Source organism: Nomascus leucogenys, chromosome 3 (genome assembly GCF_006542625.1).
Source record: "Nomascus leucogenys isolate Asia chromosome 3, Asia_NLE_v1, whole genome shotgun sequence".
NCBI classification, from domain to species: domain Eukaryota; kingdom Metazoa; phylum Chordata; class Mammalia; order Primates; family Hylobatidae; genus Nomascus; species Nomascus leucogenys.
Window position 1 is genome coordinate 42,174,512 of NC_044383.1, and position 19,048 is coordinate 42,193,559.

Genomic DNA, 19,048 nt, shown 5'->3' on the forward strand with positions numbered 1-19,048 from the left:
TGAGGGACACTTCCATGAGTAAAGTAAAAACACATATGCATTTTTTTGGTGTGACATTTTTGGCTGTTCATAGATTTTACTGTAATTTGTTTTTGCTTGGTCCTTGATTCTTGGCCAGATTTCAGCTCAGTAATGTCTGGGTTAATATTTCTGTGTTAGGAAACAAGTAATTTGTTGAGTACTTGCTATATACCTACTACTACAGTACCCACTTTAATACATTATAACATTCCTATATGTATTTACACCCCATTTTATAGATGGGGAAATTGAATTTCCATGCCCATGTTCACAGAGCTGATAAATGGGAAGCCAGGGTTCAAACTCCAGTTTGAATGACCATGAAATCTGTATTCTTAACACTTATATTACAGTCTCTCACTATAGTAGCTGTCACTAATTAAGGGCTTAGCATGTGACAGTAGGTGTGTTGAACACATCAGCCTATTTTCACAACAACCCGTTGTGGCTGATGTAATCTCTACTTTTATAGATGTATGTTGAGTTAAATTTAATCGCTTTAGGAGCAATTCACCTAACCAGAGAATATTACATAAGCAGAACAACTAAGTGTACTTTAGGGAAACTTCTGATGTCCTAAGCCATCTAGGAAAGACTAACATTTTCTTTTCTTCCCCCTTCCTTCATCTCTTCTTAATAAAAGAGGTCTCGAAGAATATTGCTGAGTTCACTTGCGGGATCTCCAAATAATAAAAATTAAGAATTCAATTAACAGTTATTCAACAACTATCAGTTCTAATGTCTAGTGGATTTACAGTCTCAAAGAGAGAAAATTGAAAAGAGAGGTAAGACAGTGATACACAATACCTTTCCATAAAATAGTCAGTAAATTACGTAATTTGCATAATATTGGTAAATTAAAGCAATTTGTCCAAGTACACAAAACTAGTGTGTTGACTAGGAAAATGAAATATAAACAGGTTACATATTTGAAAAAGTAAATCATTCCTTATTATATGTATTAGGATGCTTAAATAAGAATTTTATTAATGACTGGGGCTAAGTTTGCTTATTTGTATATTTTGTTCTGTCAGAAAATCTTAACAATAGTGCGAACAAATGCCAAATTGGACACACAAATTTGACAGTTATAAGAAAGTAACCAATTTCTAAAATAAGGTTAGCCGTGCTTGTATAATAAATGGTCCCTCAGCAACAGACCTTTGTTAACTTAGCTGTAAATATCTACAATAATTTAACACATAGAGGGCATTTTTTCGTTGACAACTGTCATGAATGTTATCTACGACTAAGCAACAGTAGGATTTAGGGAGCAGTGTAGTTGGAATATAGAATCAGAAAGGGAGAATGGTCCAGCAAGATATGACTGGGAAGGTAGGCGGTGGCCATATTATGAGGCCTTCAGGCTATACAGTATAGATTCTATCCTGAACAGAGATAGAGAAAAATCATTGAGGACTTCTAAGCAAGAAATGACATGATCATATCTGTATTTTAGAAAAAAATCACTATGGTAGCAGTCTAGGGAATAGAATAAAGGGCAGAAATACTGGAAGCTTAACCAGGCCTACTGGAAGAAATGAAATTTGAATAGAGATAGCAATAATAGGGAATGAAGAGGAATGACAGCCTGCACCAAGAAATGACCAAATTGTTAACAGCTATTTCAGGTGTAAGTCTGAAGCATAATGAGAACGAACAAACCCTCCCATAAATTATAAAGTAAATGAAATAAACAATGTAAAATGCTTTCTTCAAATTTCAGAAGAATAGGCATATTTTGACACCTCACTGTATAGAAGAAGGCATCTTTGAAGAAAATTCTAGACTGGGTTTTATCAACATGATTTGTAACTACAAAAGGAACCAATGCTCACTAGGCAAAAGTATGCTTCGCATGACGAAATAACGAATTTTTATAACAGGGTTATTGTAATATAGCAACAGAAAACCTATAACAAGCTTGTCCAACCCACAGCCCCCAGGGTGCATGCAGCCCAGGATGGCTTTGAATGCGGCCCAACACAAATTCATAAACTTTCTTAAAACATTATACTTTTTTTGTGATTTTTTTTTTTTTTTTAGCTCATCAGCCATAGTTTGTGTTAGTGTATTTTATGTGTGACACAGGACAATTCTTCCAATGTGGCCCACGGAAGCCAAAAGATTGGACACATCTGGAAGATGGCCGAATAGGAACAGCTCCAGTCTCCAGCTCCCAGCCCCAGCGACACAGAAGACGGGTGATTTCTGCATTTCTGCCTGAGGTACCGGTTTCATCTCACTAGGGAGTGCCTAACAGTGGGTGCAGGACAGTCGGTGAAGCGCACTGTGCGCGAGCCGCAGCAGGGCGAGGCATTGCCTCACTCCGGAAGCGCAAGGGGTCAGGGAGTTCCCTTTCCTAGTCAAAGAAAGGGGAAACAGATGGCACCTGGATTATCGGGTCAGTCCCATCCTAATACTGCGCTTTTCCAATGGGCCTGGAAAACGGCACACTAGGAGATTGTGTCCCGCACCTGGTTCGGAGGGTCCTATGCCCACGGAGTCTCCCTGATTGCTAGCACAGCAGTCTGAGATCAAGCTGCAAGGCGGCAGCGAGGCTGGGGGAGGGGCGCCCGCCATTGCCCAGGCTTGCTTAGGTAAACAAAGCAGCCAGGAAGCTCGAACTGGGTGGAGCCCACCACAGCTCAAGGAGGCCTGCCTGCCTCTGTAGGCTCCACCTCTGGGGGCAGGGCACAGACAAACAAAAACTCAGCAAGAACCTCCACAGACTTAAATGTCCCTGTCTGACTGACAGCTTTGAAGAGAGTAGTGGTTCTCCCAGCACGCAGCTGGAGATCTGAGAACGGACAGACTGCCTCCTAAAGTGGGTCCCTCACCCCTGAGCAGCCTAACTGGGAGGCACCCCCCCAGTAGGGACAGACTGACACCTCATTCAACCGGGTACTCCTCTGAGACAAAACTTTCAGAGGAACTATCAGACAGCTGAATTTGTGGTCTCATGAAAATCCGCTGTTCTGCAGCCACCGCTGCTGACACCCAGCCAAACAGGGTCTGGAGTGGACCTCTAGTAAACTCCAACAGACCTGCAGCTGAGGGGCCTGTCTGGTAGAAGGAAAACTAACAAACAGAAAGGACATCCACACCAAAAACCCATCTGTACATCACCATCATCAAAGACAAAAAGTAGATAAAACCACAAAGATGGGGAAAAAACAGAGCACAAAAACTGGAAACTCTAAAAAACAGAGCACCTCTCCTCCTCCAAAGGAACGCAGTTCCTCACCAGCAACGGAACAAAGCTGGATGGAGGATGACTTTGATGAGTTGAGAGAAGAAGGCTTCAGATGATCAAACTACTCTGAGCTACGAGAGGAAATTCAAAACAATAGCAAAGAAGTTAAAAACTTTGGAAAAAAATTAGAAGAATGGATAACTAGAATAACCAATGGAGAGAAGGGCTTAAAGGAGCTGATGGAGCTGAAAGCCAAGTTTCGAGAACTACGCGAAGATTGCAGAAGCCTCAGTAGCAGATGCGATCAACTGGAAGAAAGGGTATCGCTGATGGAAGATGAAATGAATGACATGAAGAGAGAAGGGAAGTTTAGAGAAAAAAGAATAAAAAGAAATGAACAAAGCCTCCAAGAAATTTGGGACTATGTGAAAAGACCAAACCTACGTCTGATTGGTGTACCTGAAAATGATGGGGAGAATGGAACCAAGTTGGAAAACACTCTGCAAGATATTATCCAGGAGAACTTCCCCAATCTAGCAAGGCAGGCCAGCATTCAGATTCAGGAAATACAGAGAACGCCACAAAGATACTCCTCAAGAAGGGCAACTCCAAGACACATAATTGTCAGATTCACCAAAGTTGAAATGAAGGAAAAAATGTTAAGGGCAGCCAGAGAGAAAGGTCGGGTTACCCACAAAGGGAAGCCCATCAGACTAACAGCTGATCTCTCAGCAGAAACTCTACAAGCCAGAAGAGAGTGGGGGCCGATATTCACCATTCTTAAAGAAAAGAATTTTCAACCTAGAATTTCCTATCCCGCCAAACTAAGCTTCATAAGTGAAGGAGAAACAAAATACTTTACAGATAAACAAACGCTGAGTGATTTTGTCACCACCAGGCCTGCCCTAAAAGAGCTCCTGAAGGAAGCACTAAACATGGAAAGGAACAACCGGCACCAGCCACTGCAAAAACATGCCAAACTGTAAAGACCATCGAGGCTAGGAAGAAACTATAGCAACTAACGAGCAAAATAACCAACTAACATCATAATGACAGGATCAGATTCACACATAACAATATTAACGTTAAATGTAAATGGGCTAAATGCTCCAACCAAAAGACACAGACTGGCAAACTGGATAAGGAGTCAGGACCCATCAGTGTGCTGTATTCAGGAAACCCATCTCATGTGCAGAGACACGCATAGACTCAAAACAAAGGGATGGAGGAAGATCTATCAAGCAACTGGAAATCAAAAAAAGGCAGGGGTTGCAATCCTAGTCTCTGATAAAATAGACTTTAAACCAACAAAGATCAAAAGAGACAAAGAAGGCCATTACATAATGGTAAAGGGATCAATTCAACAAGAAGAGCTAACTATCCTAAATATATATGCACCCAACACAGGAGCACCCAGATTCATAAAGCAAGTCCTGAGTGACCTACAAAGGGACTTAAACTCCCACACAATAACAATGGGAGATTTTACCACCCCACTGTCAGCATTAGACAGATCAACAAGACAGAAAGTTAACAAGGATATTCAGGAATTGAACTCAGCTCTACATAAAGTGGACCTAATAGACATCTACAGAACTCTCCACCCCAAGTCAACAGAATATACATTTTTTTCAGCACCACACACCTATTCCAAAATTGACCACATAGTTGGAAGTAAAGCTCTCCTCAGCAAATGTAAAAGAACAGAAATTATAACAAACTGTCTCTCAGACCACAGTGCAATCAAACTAGAACTCAGGATTAAGAAACTCACTCAAAACCGCTCAACTACATGGAAACTGAACAACCTGCTCCTGAATGACTACTGGGTACATAATGAAATGAAGGCAGAAATAAAGATGTTCTTTGAAACCAACGAGAACAAAGACACAACATACCAGAATCTCTGGGACACATTCAAAGCAGTGTGTAGAGGGAAATTTATAGCACTAAATGCCCACAAGAGAAAGCAGGAAAGATCCAAAATTGACACCCTAACATCACAATTAAAAGAACTAAAAAGCAAGAGCAAACACATTCAAAAGCTAGCAGAAGGCAGAAATAACTAAAATCAGAGCAGAACTGAAGGAAATAGAGACACAAAAAACCCTTCAAAAAATTAATGAATCCAGGAGCTGGTTTTTTGAAAGGATCAACAAAATTGATGGACCGCTAGCAAGACTAATAAAGAAGAAAAGAGAGAAGAATCAAATAGATGCAATAAAAAACGAAAAAGGGGATATCACCACCATCCCACAGAAATACAATCTACCATCAGAGAATACTACAAACACCTCTATGCAAATAAACTAGAAAATCTAGAAGAAATGGATAAATTCCTCGACAAATACACCCTCCCAAGACTAAACCAGGAAGAAGTTGAATCTCTGAATAGACCAATAACAGGTTCTGAAATTGTGGCAATAATCAATAGCTTACCAACCAAAAAGAGTCCAGGACCTGATGGATTCACAGCTGAATTCTACCAGAGCACAAGGAGGAACTGGTACCATTCCTTCTGAAACTATTCCAATCAATAGAAAAAGAGGGAATCCTCCCTAACACATTTTACGAAGCCAGCATCGTCCTGATACCAAACCTGGCAGAGACTAACCAAAAAAGAGAATTTCAGACCAATATCCTTGATGAACATTGATGCAAAAATACTCAATAAAATACTGGCAAACCAAATCCAGCAGCACATCAAAAAGCTTATCCACCATGATCAAGTGGGCTTCATCCCTGGGATGCAAGGCTGGTTCAACATACGCAAATCAATAAATGTAATCCAGCATATAAACAGAACCAAAGACAAAAACCACATGATTATCTCAATAGATGCAGAAAAGGCCTTTGACAAAATTCAACAACCCTTCATGCTAAAAACTCTCAATAAATTAGGTATTGATGGGACGTATCTCAAAATAATAAGAGCTATCTATGACAAACCCACAGCCAATATCATACTGAATGGGCAAAAACTGGAAGCATTCCCTCTGAAAACTGGCACAAGACAGGGATGCCCTCTCTCACCGCTCCTATTCAACATAGTGCTGGAAGTTCTGGCCAGAGCAATCAGGCAGGAGAAGGAAATAAAGGGTATTCAATTAGGAAAAGAGGAAGTCAAATTGTCCCTGTTTGCAGATGACATGATTGTATATCTAGAAAACCCCATTGTCTCAGCCCAAAATCTCCTTAAGCTGATTAGCAACTTCAGCAAAGTCTCAGGATACAAAATTAATGTACAAAAATCACAAGCATTCTTGTACACCAATCACAGACAAACAGAGAGCCAAATCATGAGTGAACTCCCATTCACAATTGCTTCAAAGAGAATAAAATACCTAGGAATCCAACTTACAAGGGATGTGAAGGACCTCTTCAAGGAGAACTACAAACCACTGCTCAATGAAATAAAAGAGGATACAAACAAATGGAAGAACATTCCATGCTCATGGGTTGGAAGAATCAATATCGTGAAAATGGCCATACTGCCCAAGGTAATTTATAGATTCAATGCCATCCCCATCAAGCTACCAATGACTTTCTTCACAGAATTGGAAAAAACTACTTTAAAGTTCATATGGAACCAAAAAAGAGCCCGCATCGCCAAGTCAATCCTAAGCCAAAAGAACAAAGCTGGAGGCATCACGCTACGTGACTTTAAACTATACTACAAGGCTACAGTAACCAAAACAGCATGGTACTGGTACCACAACAGAGACATAGATCAATGGAACAGAACAGAGCCCTCAGAAATGATGCCGCATAGCTACAACTATCTGATCTTTGATTGGACACATCTGATAATATAAGGACAGAACTGTGTGAAATATTGGCATGTATGATGTGAGCTGGCAAAGGAGATTAAGAATGAATGACCAAAGAGATAAGAAATCCAGAAGAAAGTGATGCGTTAAAAATAAGGGAGGATAAAGTTTCAAGAATAAAAAAAAAAAGGTCAATAATGTTAAATAATGAAGAGTCTAAAATGTGCCTAACTGAAATGGGCAACTATGAAATCTTGAGGACAGCTGAGATAACAGATTTAGGGTAATGGTGGTGGCAGGGACTATACAAAATAAATTGACAAACGAATGGGAAGTTAGAAAATGAAAGCAATGAGCAAGGATGATTCAGAAGCTTTACTGCTGGGGGGAAAAAGCCTGAGGGGGGAAGAATGCAAAGGTTTGAGGGAAGATCTACTATGCACATTACCATGGCTGCCATCTAATGTTCCCTTCTATTTAAATTGCCCCACTCATGGTCCCCATAGCATTGCTGTTATTCTTTGTGCAGGAATGGCTGTGGACTAGAGCAGAGGTAGGCACTTAACTAAGAGGCAACCCATCTGCAATTAGGATAGCCATGTATTAGCTGGTTTGGCATGATGTACATTGATGCTTCCTAGTAGGTCAATCAGAGGTCTTTCCAGATTTTAGACAGAGGAATATAGAAAAGACTGACTAGCTAAAAGAGAATAGCAGAGGCACAAAAAACAGCCAGTCTCTGTTCCTTCGCTTTCTGCTTCCAATCTATGTGCCTCATTCCAATAAATTCTCTTTTGCCAAAAGGAGGCATAGTAGACTGATTTTCTTTTTTTCTTTTCTTTTTTTCTTTTGAGATGTAGTCTTGCTCCGTCACCCAGCCTGGAGTGCAGTGGCACGATCTCGGCTCACTGCAACCTCCGCTTCGTGGGTTCTAGTGATTCTCCTGCCTCAGCCTCCTGAGTAGGTGGGATTATAGGCACGCGCCACCATGCCCCACTTTTTTTTTTTTTTTTTTTTTTTTTTTTTTTTTTTTTTTTTTTTTTTTTTTTTTTTGTATTTTTAGTAGAGATGAGGTTTCACCATGTTGATCAGGCTGGTCTTGAATTCCTGACCTCATGATCTACCTGCCTCGGCCTCCCAAAGTGCCGGGATTACAAGTGTGAGCCACTGCACCCAGCCTGATTTTCTTTTTTTTGTAATCATAAAAGCTTAAACAACATAAAAAAAATTCCTTGGTCTAATAAGTCTCTTGTTTGTAAAATAATTGTGCTCTTGACACGTTATACTTGAGATGACATGAAATTAGTCATAGACACTTTCACACATTGATAGAATAATAAAAGTCAATCCTCAAAACACTGGTTGCCCCACATCAGCTTATACAACAGAAATCTTACAACTTAAGACTTTCATGAGAAGAAAAATGGGCATCATTTTGTGCAATGGCAAAATGATTAATCTTAGAGAATCAAATCAAGAAGTTACTGTGTATTAATATGACACCAAACTCCAGATTAAATTAAACGTTAAAGAACATTACTTTACAAACTTTCTGAAATTTGGACCACAGCTATTACATCTGGCTTCGTGAGTTTTGTATATGCTATCTATGAGTCCTACTGAAGAACACTAAAGATGATGGCCTGGAATGTGGCCAGCCTACAAACAGTGGGCTGGGGGTGTTGAGGAATAGTAGCCGGATACTCAACCAGCTGTTCCAGATTGAAGATAAGTACAAATAGAGAACACAGAGAAAAACACCAAGAATTCTTTGAGGGAAAGAAATACTCAAAATATTTCAACCTTTAAATAATAGATATTTATTTATTTCAACCTAATAAATAATAGACCTGACTCTCTAGGCAGAGGCTGACCATTCATTAAACTTGAATTCAATAAACGTTGCAAACAGCAGAAAAACGTAGTAATTACAATAACTAATTAAAAATCTTATTTCACAAATACCTAATGTGGGCTTCAATGGTCTTTTTGATGATATAATCACATAGATTATATGTAAGATTATAATATAAAATAATCTCAAGATAGTTAAACAGACAAATACTTAGAGTACCTGTTCTGCTATTAACATATAGTTAAATATTTTCAACCTTATTTTTAATTTTATTTGAATACATGAGTTCCTATTTTCAACCTCTACTGGGAACAGACTGAATCTTAAATTTCCGATTTCTTCATCATATTTTTCTACCAATGCCAATAAGAAGAATAACCATGGTTTTCCATGATCACTTCTGAATTGACTAACAAGTGCTACTGTATTCAAAATTCTGGTAAAATTTACTTTGATCATCCTCTATACTCCAAAAGTTGCCTTAGAAGATCAACATTTTTCTTCACATTCTAACCCAATCCTTGAAAAAAGGAGTAAGTGCTGGCGGTTCCATCATGAAACGCTTTAAAAGCCATATCTCACTATCTTTGAGTTTCTGAATTAAAATATTTTAAATTGAACGTCTATGTCTATAAAATTCACCCTTTAGTCTCAATGAGTCCAAGAATCTGTGATGCACATAAAAACTACGTTTTCAAAAGAATGAGTAGCTTCCTGAGATTCTGAGCAAAGGTTATTATGATGAAAGACTGATAAATAAACATATATTTATAGGTTTCAAGTTAAAATAGAAAACATTTAAGATCCCCTACTTTACCAATTTTTAATAAACTGACCTAAACTACCAATCAGAGCCATCCTGGAGCCAACGATATAATTTAGAGTCTACAAAGAGACTATTTTAGGCCCCAATCCTGGGTAAAGATATTTTGTATCTCTTTTTGTATGTTTTTTTTTCACAGTTCCCTATTAGGATGGTGGGTTACAAAATCATGAAATGCTGACTTTGTTCTACATCCTTCTACTAAGATATGAAAAGTCAGCTACTTTCAAGGTGCAAACTTCCCTCCCAACCTAAATAGCACCAGCCCAAGTGGAATTGGTTTAAGTGATATAAATCATATCTTTAAATGGAGACTAGGAAATAAGGATGTGGATTCTGAAACAAAATTTTGTCACAAAAAAAAATCAACGCAATTAATCATATAGATGACTGAAAATTAGCCCTACAAACATTAGTCCTGAAGCTCAGAAATTTCAGTTCATTTATCACTAGGAAAGCAAGGTGGCATTAGAGATTTTATTCATTTATTTTATAATATAGGAAAAGATAAAAACACATGAATACATTATGGTTATACAGTAAAATACTACTTTTAAAATGTGCAATTTGATCCAGTCAAAATTCCTCAACCAATTAAGAGTCTTGTTCTTTTTTTTTAACAAAAACATCTAGAGCAAAACCAAGTTAATTTGAAATATATTAAGCAGACTCAAATTTCAGACTGACTTTTTCAATTCAGCTGAATTGGTAAAATCTCAATAATTTCTATTTTTAAAAGGCACATTCATTGGCGATCATTAAAAAGTCAGGAAACAACAGGTGCTGGAGAGGATGTGGAGAAAAAGGAACACTTTTACACCGTTGGTGGGACTGTAAACTAGTTCAACCATTGTGGAAGTCAGTGTGGTGATTCCTCAGGGATCTAGAACTAGAAATGCCATTTGACCCAGCCATCCCATTACTGGGTATATATCCAAAGGATTATAAAACATGCTGCTATAGACACATGCACACGTATGTTTATTGTGGCACTATTCACAATAGCAAAGACTTGGAACCAACCCAAATGTCCAACAATGATAGACTGGATTAAGAAAATGTGGCACATATACACCACGAAATACTATGCAGCCATAAAAAAGGATGAGTTCATGTCCTTTGTAGGGACATGGATGAAGCTGGAAACAATCATTCTCAGCAAACTATCACAAGGACAAAAAACCAAACACCGCATGTTCTCACTCATAGGTGGGAATTGAACAATGAGAACACATGGACACAGGAAGGGGAACATCACACACTGGGGCCTGTTGTGGGGTGGGGGGAGGGGGGAAGGATAGCATTAGTAGGAAATATACCTAATGTTAAATGATGAGTTAATAGGTGCAGCACACCAACATGGCACATGTATACATATGTAACAAAACTGCACGTTGTGCACAGGTACCCTAAAACTTAAAGTGTAATAAAAAAAAGAAAAAAGTAAATGAATAAATGCAGTCTCTAAAGCAAAAAAAAAAAGGCACATTCATTTAATTATTCATTTCAAAAAATGTTTTTTGATGGCTCACTAGAATGTCACACAGATATCCTCCAAGTTACAAATATCAACTTAAGAGTAAGTAGTTATTCATACAGCTCATCGGTGTAACATTTTACCACTCAAGAAGGGATTCTTCACTCAGAGTTAACTATAAAACTATGAGAAAAATAGGGAAATCAAAGCTTCTCAGAGCTTTCTCAGCTCCACCTACTTCCTCATTCATCTTCTGTTGATCCTTCTCTACTCTTCTTCAACTCTAACTAAAAATAGTTAATTTCCAAACACTATGCCAAAAGAAGTTGCTACTCTGGCAATAGTATCTGTACACCTTTTGAAGGCTCTTTCTTTTCCCTTTCAAAAGAAATTAATATGAACTGAGACATATACCAGCCCCAAAGAGTTCAGAGAGTGCATGACATCCCTTAATTCTGGGGGATGGTGGGGTGGAGGAAGGATAATAACTCGGAGGTGAGGGGGACGGTGGAGGTTTATAAAGGCAAAGGCAATACATACAGGGCCTGAGGTTTGATACAGAAGGCTGTGAAGGAAAGTACAAATCCACAGGACAGGAGTAGAGGAGAAAGGGCTGGCTGGCTTACAAACAGCTTTTCAGCTACAGATGTTGCTTTATAAACACAATCATGTGTGGCTTAACCACGAGGATATTTTCTGAGAAATGCTTCATTAGGCAACTTTGTAGCTGTGCAAACATCACAGAGTATACTTATACAAATCTAGATAGTACAGCTTACTACACACCTCGGTTATATGATATTAGCCTATTGCTCATAGGATACAAACACCTATAGAGCATGTTACCATGCTGAATACTGTAGACAACTGTAACACTAAGTATGCATCTAAACATATTTAAACAGAAAAGGCATTAGACCGCCTTCAGATTATGGGATCTGTCATTGACTGGAACATTGTTATGTGACACATGACTTTAATAATCTCATCTAACACTGAGTGCTTACTTTGTACAAGGTTTTTTTCTAAATGTTTTATGTGTATTAATTTAGACTTCATTTCTACCTTATGCAGTAGGTTCAATTATTATTTTCCCCATTTTATAGATGGGGAGTTATAAACAGCAAAGCAGAATCATACTTGACTTTTTTGGAGGTTCTCTGGCTCACAATTTATAATGACCGCTTTTCTCCAATTGTTAAATATAGTTATAAATTATTTGTGTCCTAATGGGTTATTCATGAAGGGGAAAATAAGCAAGCACTACATTATGGCTTTGTTGTTTAAAAAAAAAGTTGACAAAGAGACTTTACAACCCACTCAAACTTAGAGACATGCTGGGTATGTATTTATAAAGCCATAGCCCTCCCTTTTTATGTATTAAGTCTCTGCACTTTTTGCTTCAATCAGATTGATTTTACCTATAATTTAATGGTCTATTCATACCATAAAAAAGCAATTAGATACCCTAGAACATATCTTTCCCATGATTGTTCTATCTCTAGTAACAAAAATTTGAACAAATTTGTTACTGGACGACATGCTCTTTTTCAAACTAGAAATACTGCCATAGATAGGTGCAGCTTCTTTGTACCACATGGGCCCTATTACCTATGACCACAGATACAAAGTGTTCAGAATTGGGCAAAGAACATGAGTCAGAAACATCTTTGTTATAAAGCAACCACTGTCCCTGACTAGCCATTTTACTCCTTAGCAAGGTACACATAAACTGACTCTCAGATTCTTTTTCTGTGAAGTGGAAAAATATCTTCCTCACAAGGTTGTTGTGATTGCTTTTGGTTGCATTATTTAACTAAATAAAAGAATACATGGCAAATGCTTAGCACAGAGTAGGCACTCAATAAGTAGCTATTATTGTTATAAACACTTATTTTGTATATTTGTAATATCTATAGTTTATTCAATTACTTAAACATCATCACCATAGCATTCATTCTTTCCCATCTCACCTCTTGTTTAGAACATAATGAACAAAGAGCACAACATTTTCCGTACAAGATTGTTCCAAATACCTAGCTGGGCATATTGTTGTTAAGTACACACACACATACACACACACACACACACACACACACACACACACACACACTCTTTCTCTCTCTAATTTGGAATGCTATTGACCTCATCTGGAAACCTCAGTCCTTTTCCTTTATTAATCTTTCTTCTCTTTCATTTCTGCTGTCTAGTTAGGTTCCACATGGTGTGTATGCTCCCATCCCTTACACTCTGTCCTGTGGCCACCACCTTAGTGGATGCACTCATTGCTTCAGGCATGAGCTACAAAGCTCTTTTCTTCACTTTCTTCCTCCTCTAGTTTAACTATATACTACCACTGATTTCATTATGTTGTTCCTCTATTTCAGAAATTCCAATAGCTTCCCACTAACCACAGGGAAAAAAAAAACTGTCTAAGCTTTTCTGCCTAGTGATCTGGCTCCAGCCCCCATGCAATCTTTCTTACCTCCCACAAGTTCCCAGCATGCTTCCACTGGGCTCGCTTTATTACTCACTAATTTTTCCTTTTAGGCCTTGCTCATGTTGTTTTCATCACTGGATTACTTTGCCCACTTTCTTCTGCCTATCCAAATCCTATCATTTTCCAATGGCCAGCCAGCTTAAATAATTACCTTTACTTCAAGGCCTTTCTTCACAATTCTGCACACAGTGATCTCCTTTCTCTCATCTCTGATAGTATAAATTGTTTCTATGGCTCATTGTGGCTTTTACATATTGCTTTGTTTTTCAAATGTGTTAACCCTGCATACCCTGAGGCAGAGACCATTTTTTAAAACCTTGTCTTTTTGCATTTTTTGTAGCACCTAGCACAAAGCTAAACATAACAGATGTTCAATAATTGGTAGTTACATTTTGTCCCAGGGACTCCATCAACCCCATTTATACACACCTGATAAGCAAACTTCTCATTCTTGTTACTAAACTTTCCATCAAATTCTCTCGACACACCTTATGCTCACCCTCAAGCTCTTCCCCTTGTCTTCCATTATAGGCTAACATCCCTTTAAAATTCTCAACTAATTTCCTCCCATTTCTCTTTACCTCCCTGACCTAAGTCAAACCTAGCTCTTTCTGGAACCCACTGTACTGGTACGCTATCCAGAGGGTTCTACCCCACGTAGAACCTCTCTTTTCTGTTCACCTGATTAGGTGTAGAAGTAGACAGTCAAATTCGTCCTCACTGCCACTGTTATTTCTGCCCCACCTCTAAGCATTTTCTTCTTTCTCACTTTTTTAAACATCTGTAATACATCAGTAACTAATTTATAATATTCCACTCCAATCCATCAACCTCAGTAAATTTAATATTCACATCATCAGCCCTTCATATCCATACATTACTTCAAATTCTTTATTCTGCTTGACTCCATGGACTTGCATCACCTCTCCACAGCAGCAAGGCCAAGACCCAAACACTGAAAGTCTCTGAGGGCTCCATCTTGAGCCTCTTGAGCATCTCTAACTGCAACCACTGTCACTGCCATTTCTTTCAATTCCCCACCATGCCTGATTTCTACTGTCTCTCGTTCACTTAATCCACACCTGTCACAAGTCCATTTCAAATGCTGCTCCACAAACTAAGTAGATTTGGGAGATGGTAATTAAAAAATACAGATTCCTACACCTTGCCCATGGAGCTTTTAATTCAGTATATAGAGTGTCAAGTTTCAACCTTGGTATACCCAGGGAATTAAATTAAAAAAAGATGCCTAAGCAACATCCCCAGAAATTCTGATTTAACAAGCCTGCATTTAGGCCTGGATAATGATGGCTTCAAAAGTTCCTCAGTTAATTCTACTGTGCCTCTAAGGTTGAAAACCGGTGCTCTAGGGTGAGATGTAGGAATGAGGACTTTAACATGCTACCAAGGTAACTCTGTGGTCAGTCAGGCTTGAAACCACTGTGTTAGGCACCTCCTCACTAGCTGGAATGGACTTCCTTCACGTTTAGATGGTCTTAGGATAAAACACTTTAGGGCTGCCCTTTCCAGCATTCTTTCTCCCACCCCTGTACCTTTCTCTAAACATAAAGGATACAGCCTAACTCTTCAACCTTAATTTGGGTCACTGTAAACTGACCTTTTACTTATTTATAATATTTATATTATTTTATTCATATATATTCATTTATAAATGTGATACAATGATTTTCTGAAAAAGCCACTATTGGAGGGTCACGAATTGAGTCATAGACACAAACTAGACAGGCAGAACCACTAGGCTGCGGCAAAAAGGAAGAATCACTGGACTGTCTCAAAGAAAAAGTTATTGATGACAATTAGGTTCATAAGCAAACCTCTACAAGCTCTATTTAATCTACAGGAGGCTGAAAAACAACTCAAGAGGCCACAAGCTGTATTTCCCTGCCCACCTACCTCACACACCAAGACCTCCTCCCCCTCCCCACACATACCAAGGCCTTCCTAGCCGCTGTGAAAGTCAATCACCACCCCAGTTCTCCTGGATTTCTTATCCTTTGGATGGACTAAGGACCAAGCATAGATTTTTTACACTTAAGCTTTTCACTGCTATAGCTCTGAATTCTAGCTTTGAAGTCTCTCTTTGACAAATACACACACACACACACACACACACACACACACACACATTCTGCCACAGATCCTGTCATAAATTCTGTTTTTTTTTTTTTAAAAAAAAACTGTCATAAAAAATCAATGGTACTGACTCTGAAAGACTTTATAAGGCACAAGCAAGGCTGAGGCAGGAGAATGGCTTGAACATGAGAGGCGGAGATTGCAGCGAGCCGAGATCGCGCCACTGCACTCCAGCCTGGCAACAGAGTAAGACTCCGTCTCAGAAAAACAAAACAAAACAAAACAAAAACCCTCAAGTTTTGTATATTTATCCTTATCCTCTTCTATTCCAACTCATACCTTTTCAAAGTTTAATTCAAGATTTAAATTTTTTTCTTGAATATATTCTTCTCTTTGTCTAGTAGTACAAGTCCATAATCCTCTATTTACAATTTCAAAGTCCTATAAATTCTTGAAACTGAAGTGTCTTTGCAACTCATTTGGTGGCAAAAACATGCACCTAATGAGAAATGACATGATGCTACTGAATTTTTCCCTTTAGCATGAACACATACATTTCATTGCAGTTATTAATATGCTTGATTAGAAAGAACTGGCTAGGACCTTACTGTGGGTATTAAATAACATACGATATATGTACCGAATTACCTTTCTAAAATCTGAAAAACTTGAAATCCCAAAGCAGACTGTAGACTTGTATCCACACTTGCAAATTTTTATTTCAAAACGGCAATTTTTCAGTTACACTGAGATGAATAGGTTTTTGGGAGAGCGTTTGCTTGAGGACCTAAACCCACTCATTTAACTGTTTCTATAAGTACATACATTTACTGTTTTAAACAACCAACTTAGAAATGAACTGCTGGAATTCTGTGAGTTAAAGACTTCTATATAAAATCTGAAAACCTAGGGTACCAGCAGCAGGAACCAGGTCTCCAAGCAGCTGGGTGACAAATTCCTTCAAAGCATTTTCTAGGGTAATCCCTAACCCCAGCTCCAATCTACCAATTGTAGCTACGCTTTTAAACGTGTATCATTACTGTTCGCAATTTGCCGCATTGATTTAAAGAGCTTGTTTTAACAATTTCCAGTTATCAGGGCCCTCAGACATTTTTGAAAAACCTACCGAATCCAAAAATTATTCCTAACACCAATACAGTACTTAACGAAGAGTGAGCTATTTTAGTAAGTTCTTAGTCATTTAAGAGGGAGGTTTTAAGAAATGAATTGCAAGTAGGAATAAAGAAAATGTATAATGTTCACTAAACTTTTACTATTTTGTCACACACAGCTGCATGACAAGTCATGATCTTTAAATATAATACATCAAAGCAAACTTTCAAAAAGTACTTAAATATGTCAAAATAAAAAATTGCAAAATCCGAGGTTTTTTTTTTAATTGTGCTTCAAATTAACCAGTCACAACCACCAGTAAAAATAGGGAAAGAGGGGGAGGGGGCTGTCCCATGACATCATCTGGCAATATGTAGTTTGAAGCCTGAGAGCGCTCTCCAAATAACCCTTAAGAAGATACAGCTGGGAAATCATCCCTGTCAAGCTTAGATAACTTGGGTTTAAATAAAAGGTTCAAAAAGCCTCCCCCCACCTGAGTCACATGTCTGTACCATATGAAAAATAAAACCATCACTGATGCATCTACCTCCCACTACCCTGACAGCAACGGAAAGGTCACAATTAAGTGGAAACTCGCCGCAGAGCCTGTTTAATCCGAAGGGGGAAGGGAAAGAAAAGCGAAGAAAAGGACAAAAATCTGCGCGCCTCCGAGGCAGGCAGGAAATCACGCTCATCCTCTGTGGAAAACCCACTCCCGCCTGCTGACACCTATGCTCATCCAACAGATATGCCGACTCAAGATGCAGGTCATTCTCTTAGAGAAAGTGGGGGCCCAAGCCCCAGAAAATAACCCAAACATCTAGCGGAACCGACCACCCCCAACATTTCCCGAGGGTGGTAGGTGTAGCTCGCGAAGTGTTCGGGGCTGTCCACGAGGCACAACTCTTTTATTTCTGCCCAAGGAAGGGCGGCCTGGGTGCGTCTCCCTGGAGTGCCAGGGGGTGCCCAGGGTGGACGCGGGCCTCCTGACGGCCCTCGCCCGGCCGCCGTCCCTCCCTACTCCCGCCGTCGGGGCGCCAGACGGCTCCGGCCCACCACCTACCGCGGTCGCGCCGGCGCCCGCCGATACGATGGGCGGCAGCTTCTCGCGCTCCGACTCCTTCCCTTTCCTCTCCTCAGGCGCAGCCGCCGCCACCACCAGCGGAGTGGCGGGCGAGGGTACCCGAACCGCCTCACTCATGTCGGGCCGGGCGGCGGGAGCGCCAGGCGGCGGCGGCGGCCTCAGTGCTGCTGGGGCTGGCGCTGCTGCTGCCGCCGCGGCCGCGAGAGGGCTCTGGGCTGCCGCTTCTAGCCGCCGCCGCGGCCGCCACTCCGCCCCCGCCCGCGCCCGCGCCCGCGCCTCTGCGCGCGAGCCCGAGGCCGCCCCCGCGCGCACCAGCCCCGCGGACGCGGCTCCCCCCCAGGTCCTACAGGTTTCTTGCTCTCGCCTCCCCCGCCCGCCCGGGGCTCGCGCGTCGCGGGTCGGGAGCGCCGGCGGTAGCCGCCCTCGTCAACCCCGAGGGCCCGGAGAGAAGGCGCCACGGTCGACGCCCGACCGCCATATTGTTTGCAGAGTGTCGCCCGAGATGACGAGGAGGAGAACCCGCACCCGGGCCGCGCAGGAGAACCTGGACTAGGGACGGGCAGTGGGGGAGACAAGTCGAGCCCTGCAAAGGGTCGGAGGGGGACAGAGTGTCCGAGTGGTACCAGTAGGGGAGGACGTAGGCACAGACTACCCTTCACGGACGGCCCTGACCTGCGGCGCCGAGTCCCGCGGGCAAGCGCCCTCGGGGTCTGGGCTGGTGGCCTTTTGCCTTCTTCCAGGCGCCCACAAAGCTGTCCGCCTTGGGGCCTCTGCCTTCTTATCCTTGCCCGCCCTCCTGAGCCCAGGAGAGGCGGCCCCGAGCTTGCGCAGCCCGGGGAAACAGCCTTCCTGGCTCAGCAACCGACCCTTTTGTACACGCCTGGATGGCCTCAGCCTACACAGGAAAAGCCTGGAGGTGGGGAGGAGTGCGACGTGGTGGGCCCCCCTTTTCCCCTTCCCCCATAGGATTGGACGGCCAGTCCACACTTTCCATTCCTGTTCCTCTCGTCCCTCTTTGACTGCCAAATCCGCCTCTCCCTTCCCGTCCCCACGCGCCTACGTTTTGCTCTCTCCCCGCAACCCTTTGCTGTCTCCTATCCATCCCTTCCTTGTTC

At 40.8% G+C, this 19,048-nt stretch overlaps 1 protein-coding gene across 2 annotated transcripts in view; it reads right to left on the reverse strand.

Moving 5' to 3' along the window:
* HECTD2 (HECT domain E3 ubiquitin protein ligase 2) overlaps positions 1-18,257 on the reverse strand; it is a 112,046-nt gene extending 93,789 nt beyond the window's left edge. For both annotated transcript variants that reach the window (XM_030809272.1, XM_030809271.1), the window contains exon 1: positions 17,913-18,257. In XM_030809272.1, coding sequence (XP_030665132.1) covers positions 17,913-18,050 — 138 coding nt within the window. In that variant the 5' untranslated portion in view covers positions 18,051-18,257. The remainder of the gene's footprint in view (positions 1-17,912) is intronic.
* Between the last annotated feature and the right edge of the window lie 791 nt (positions 18,258-19,048).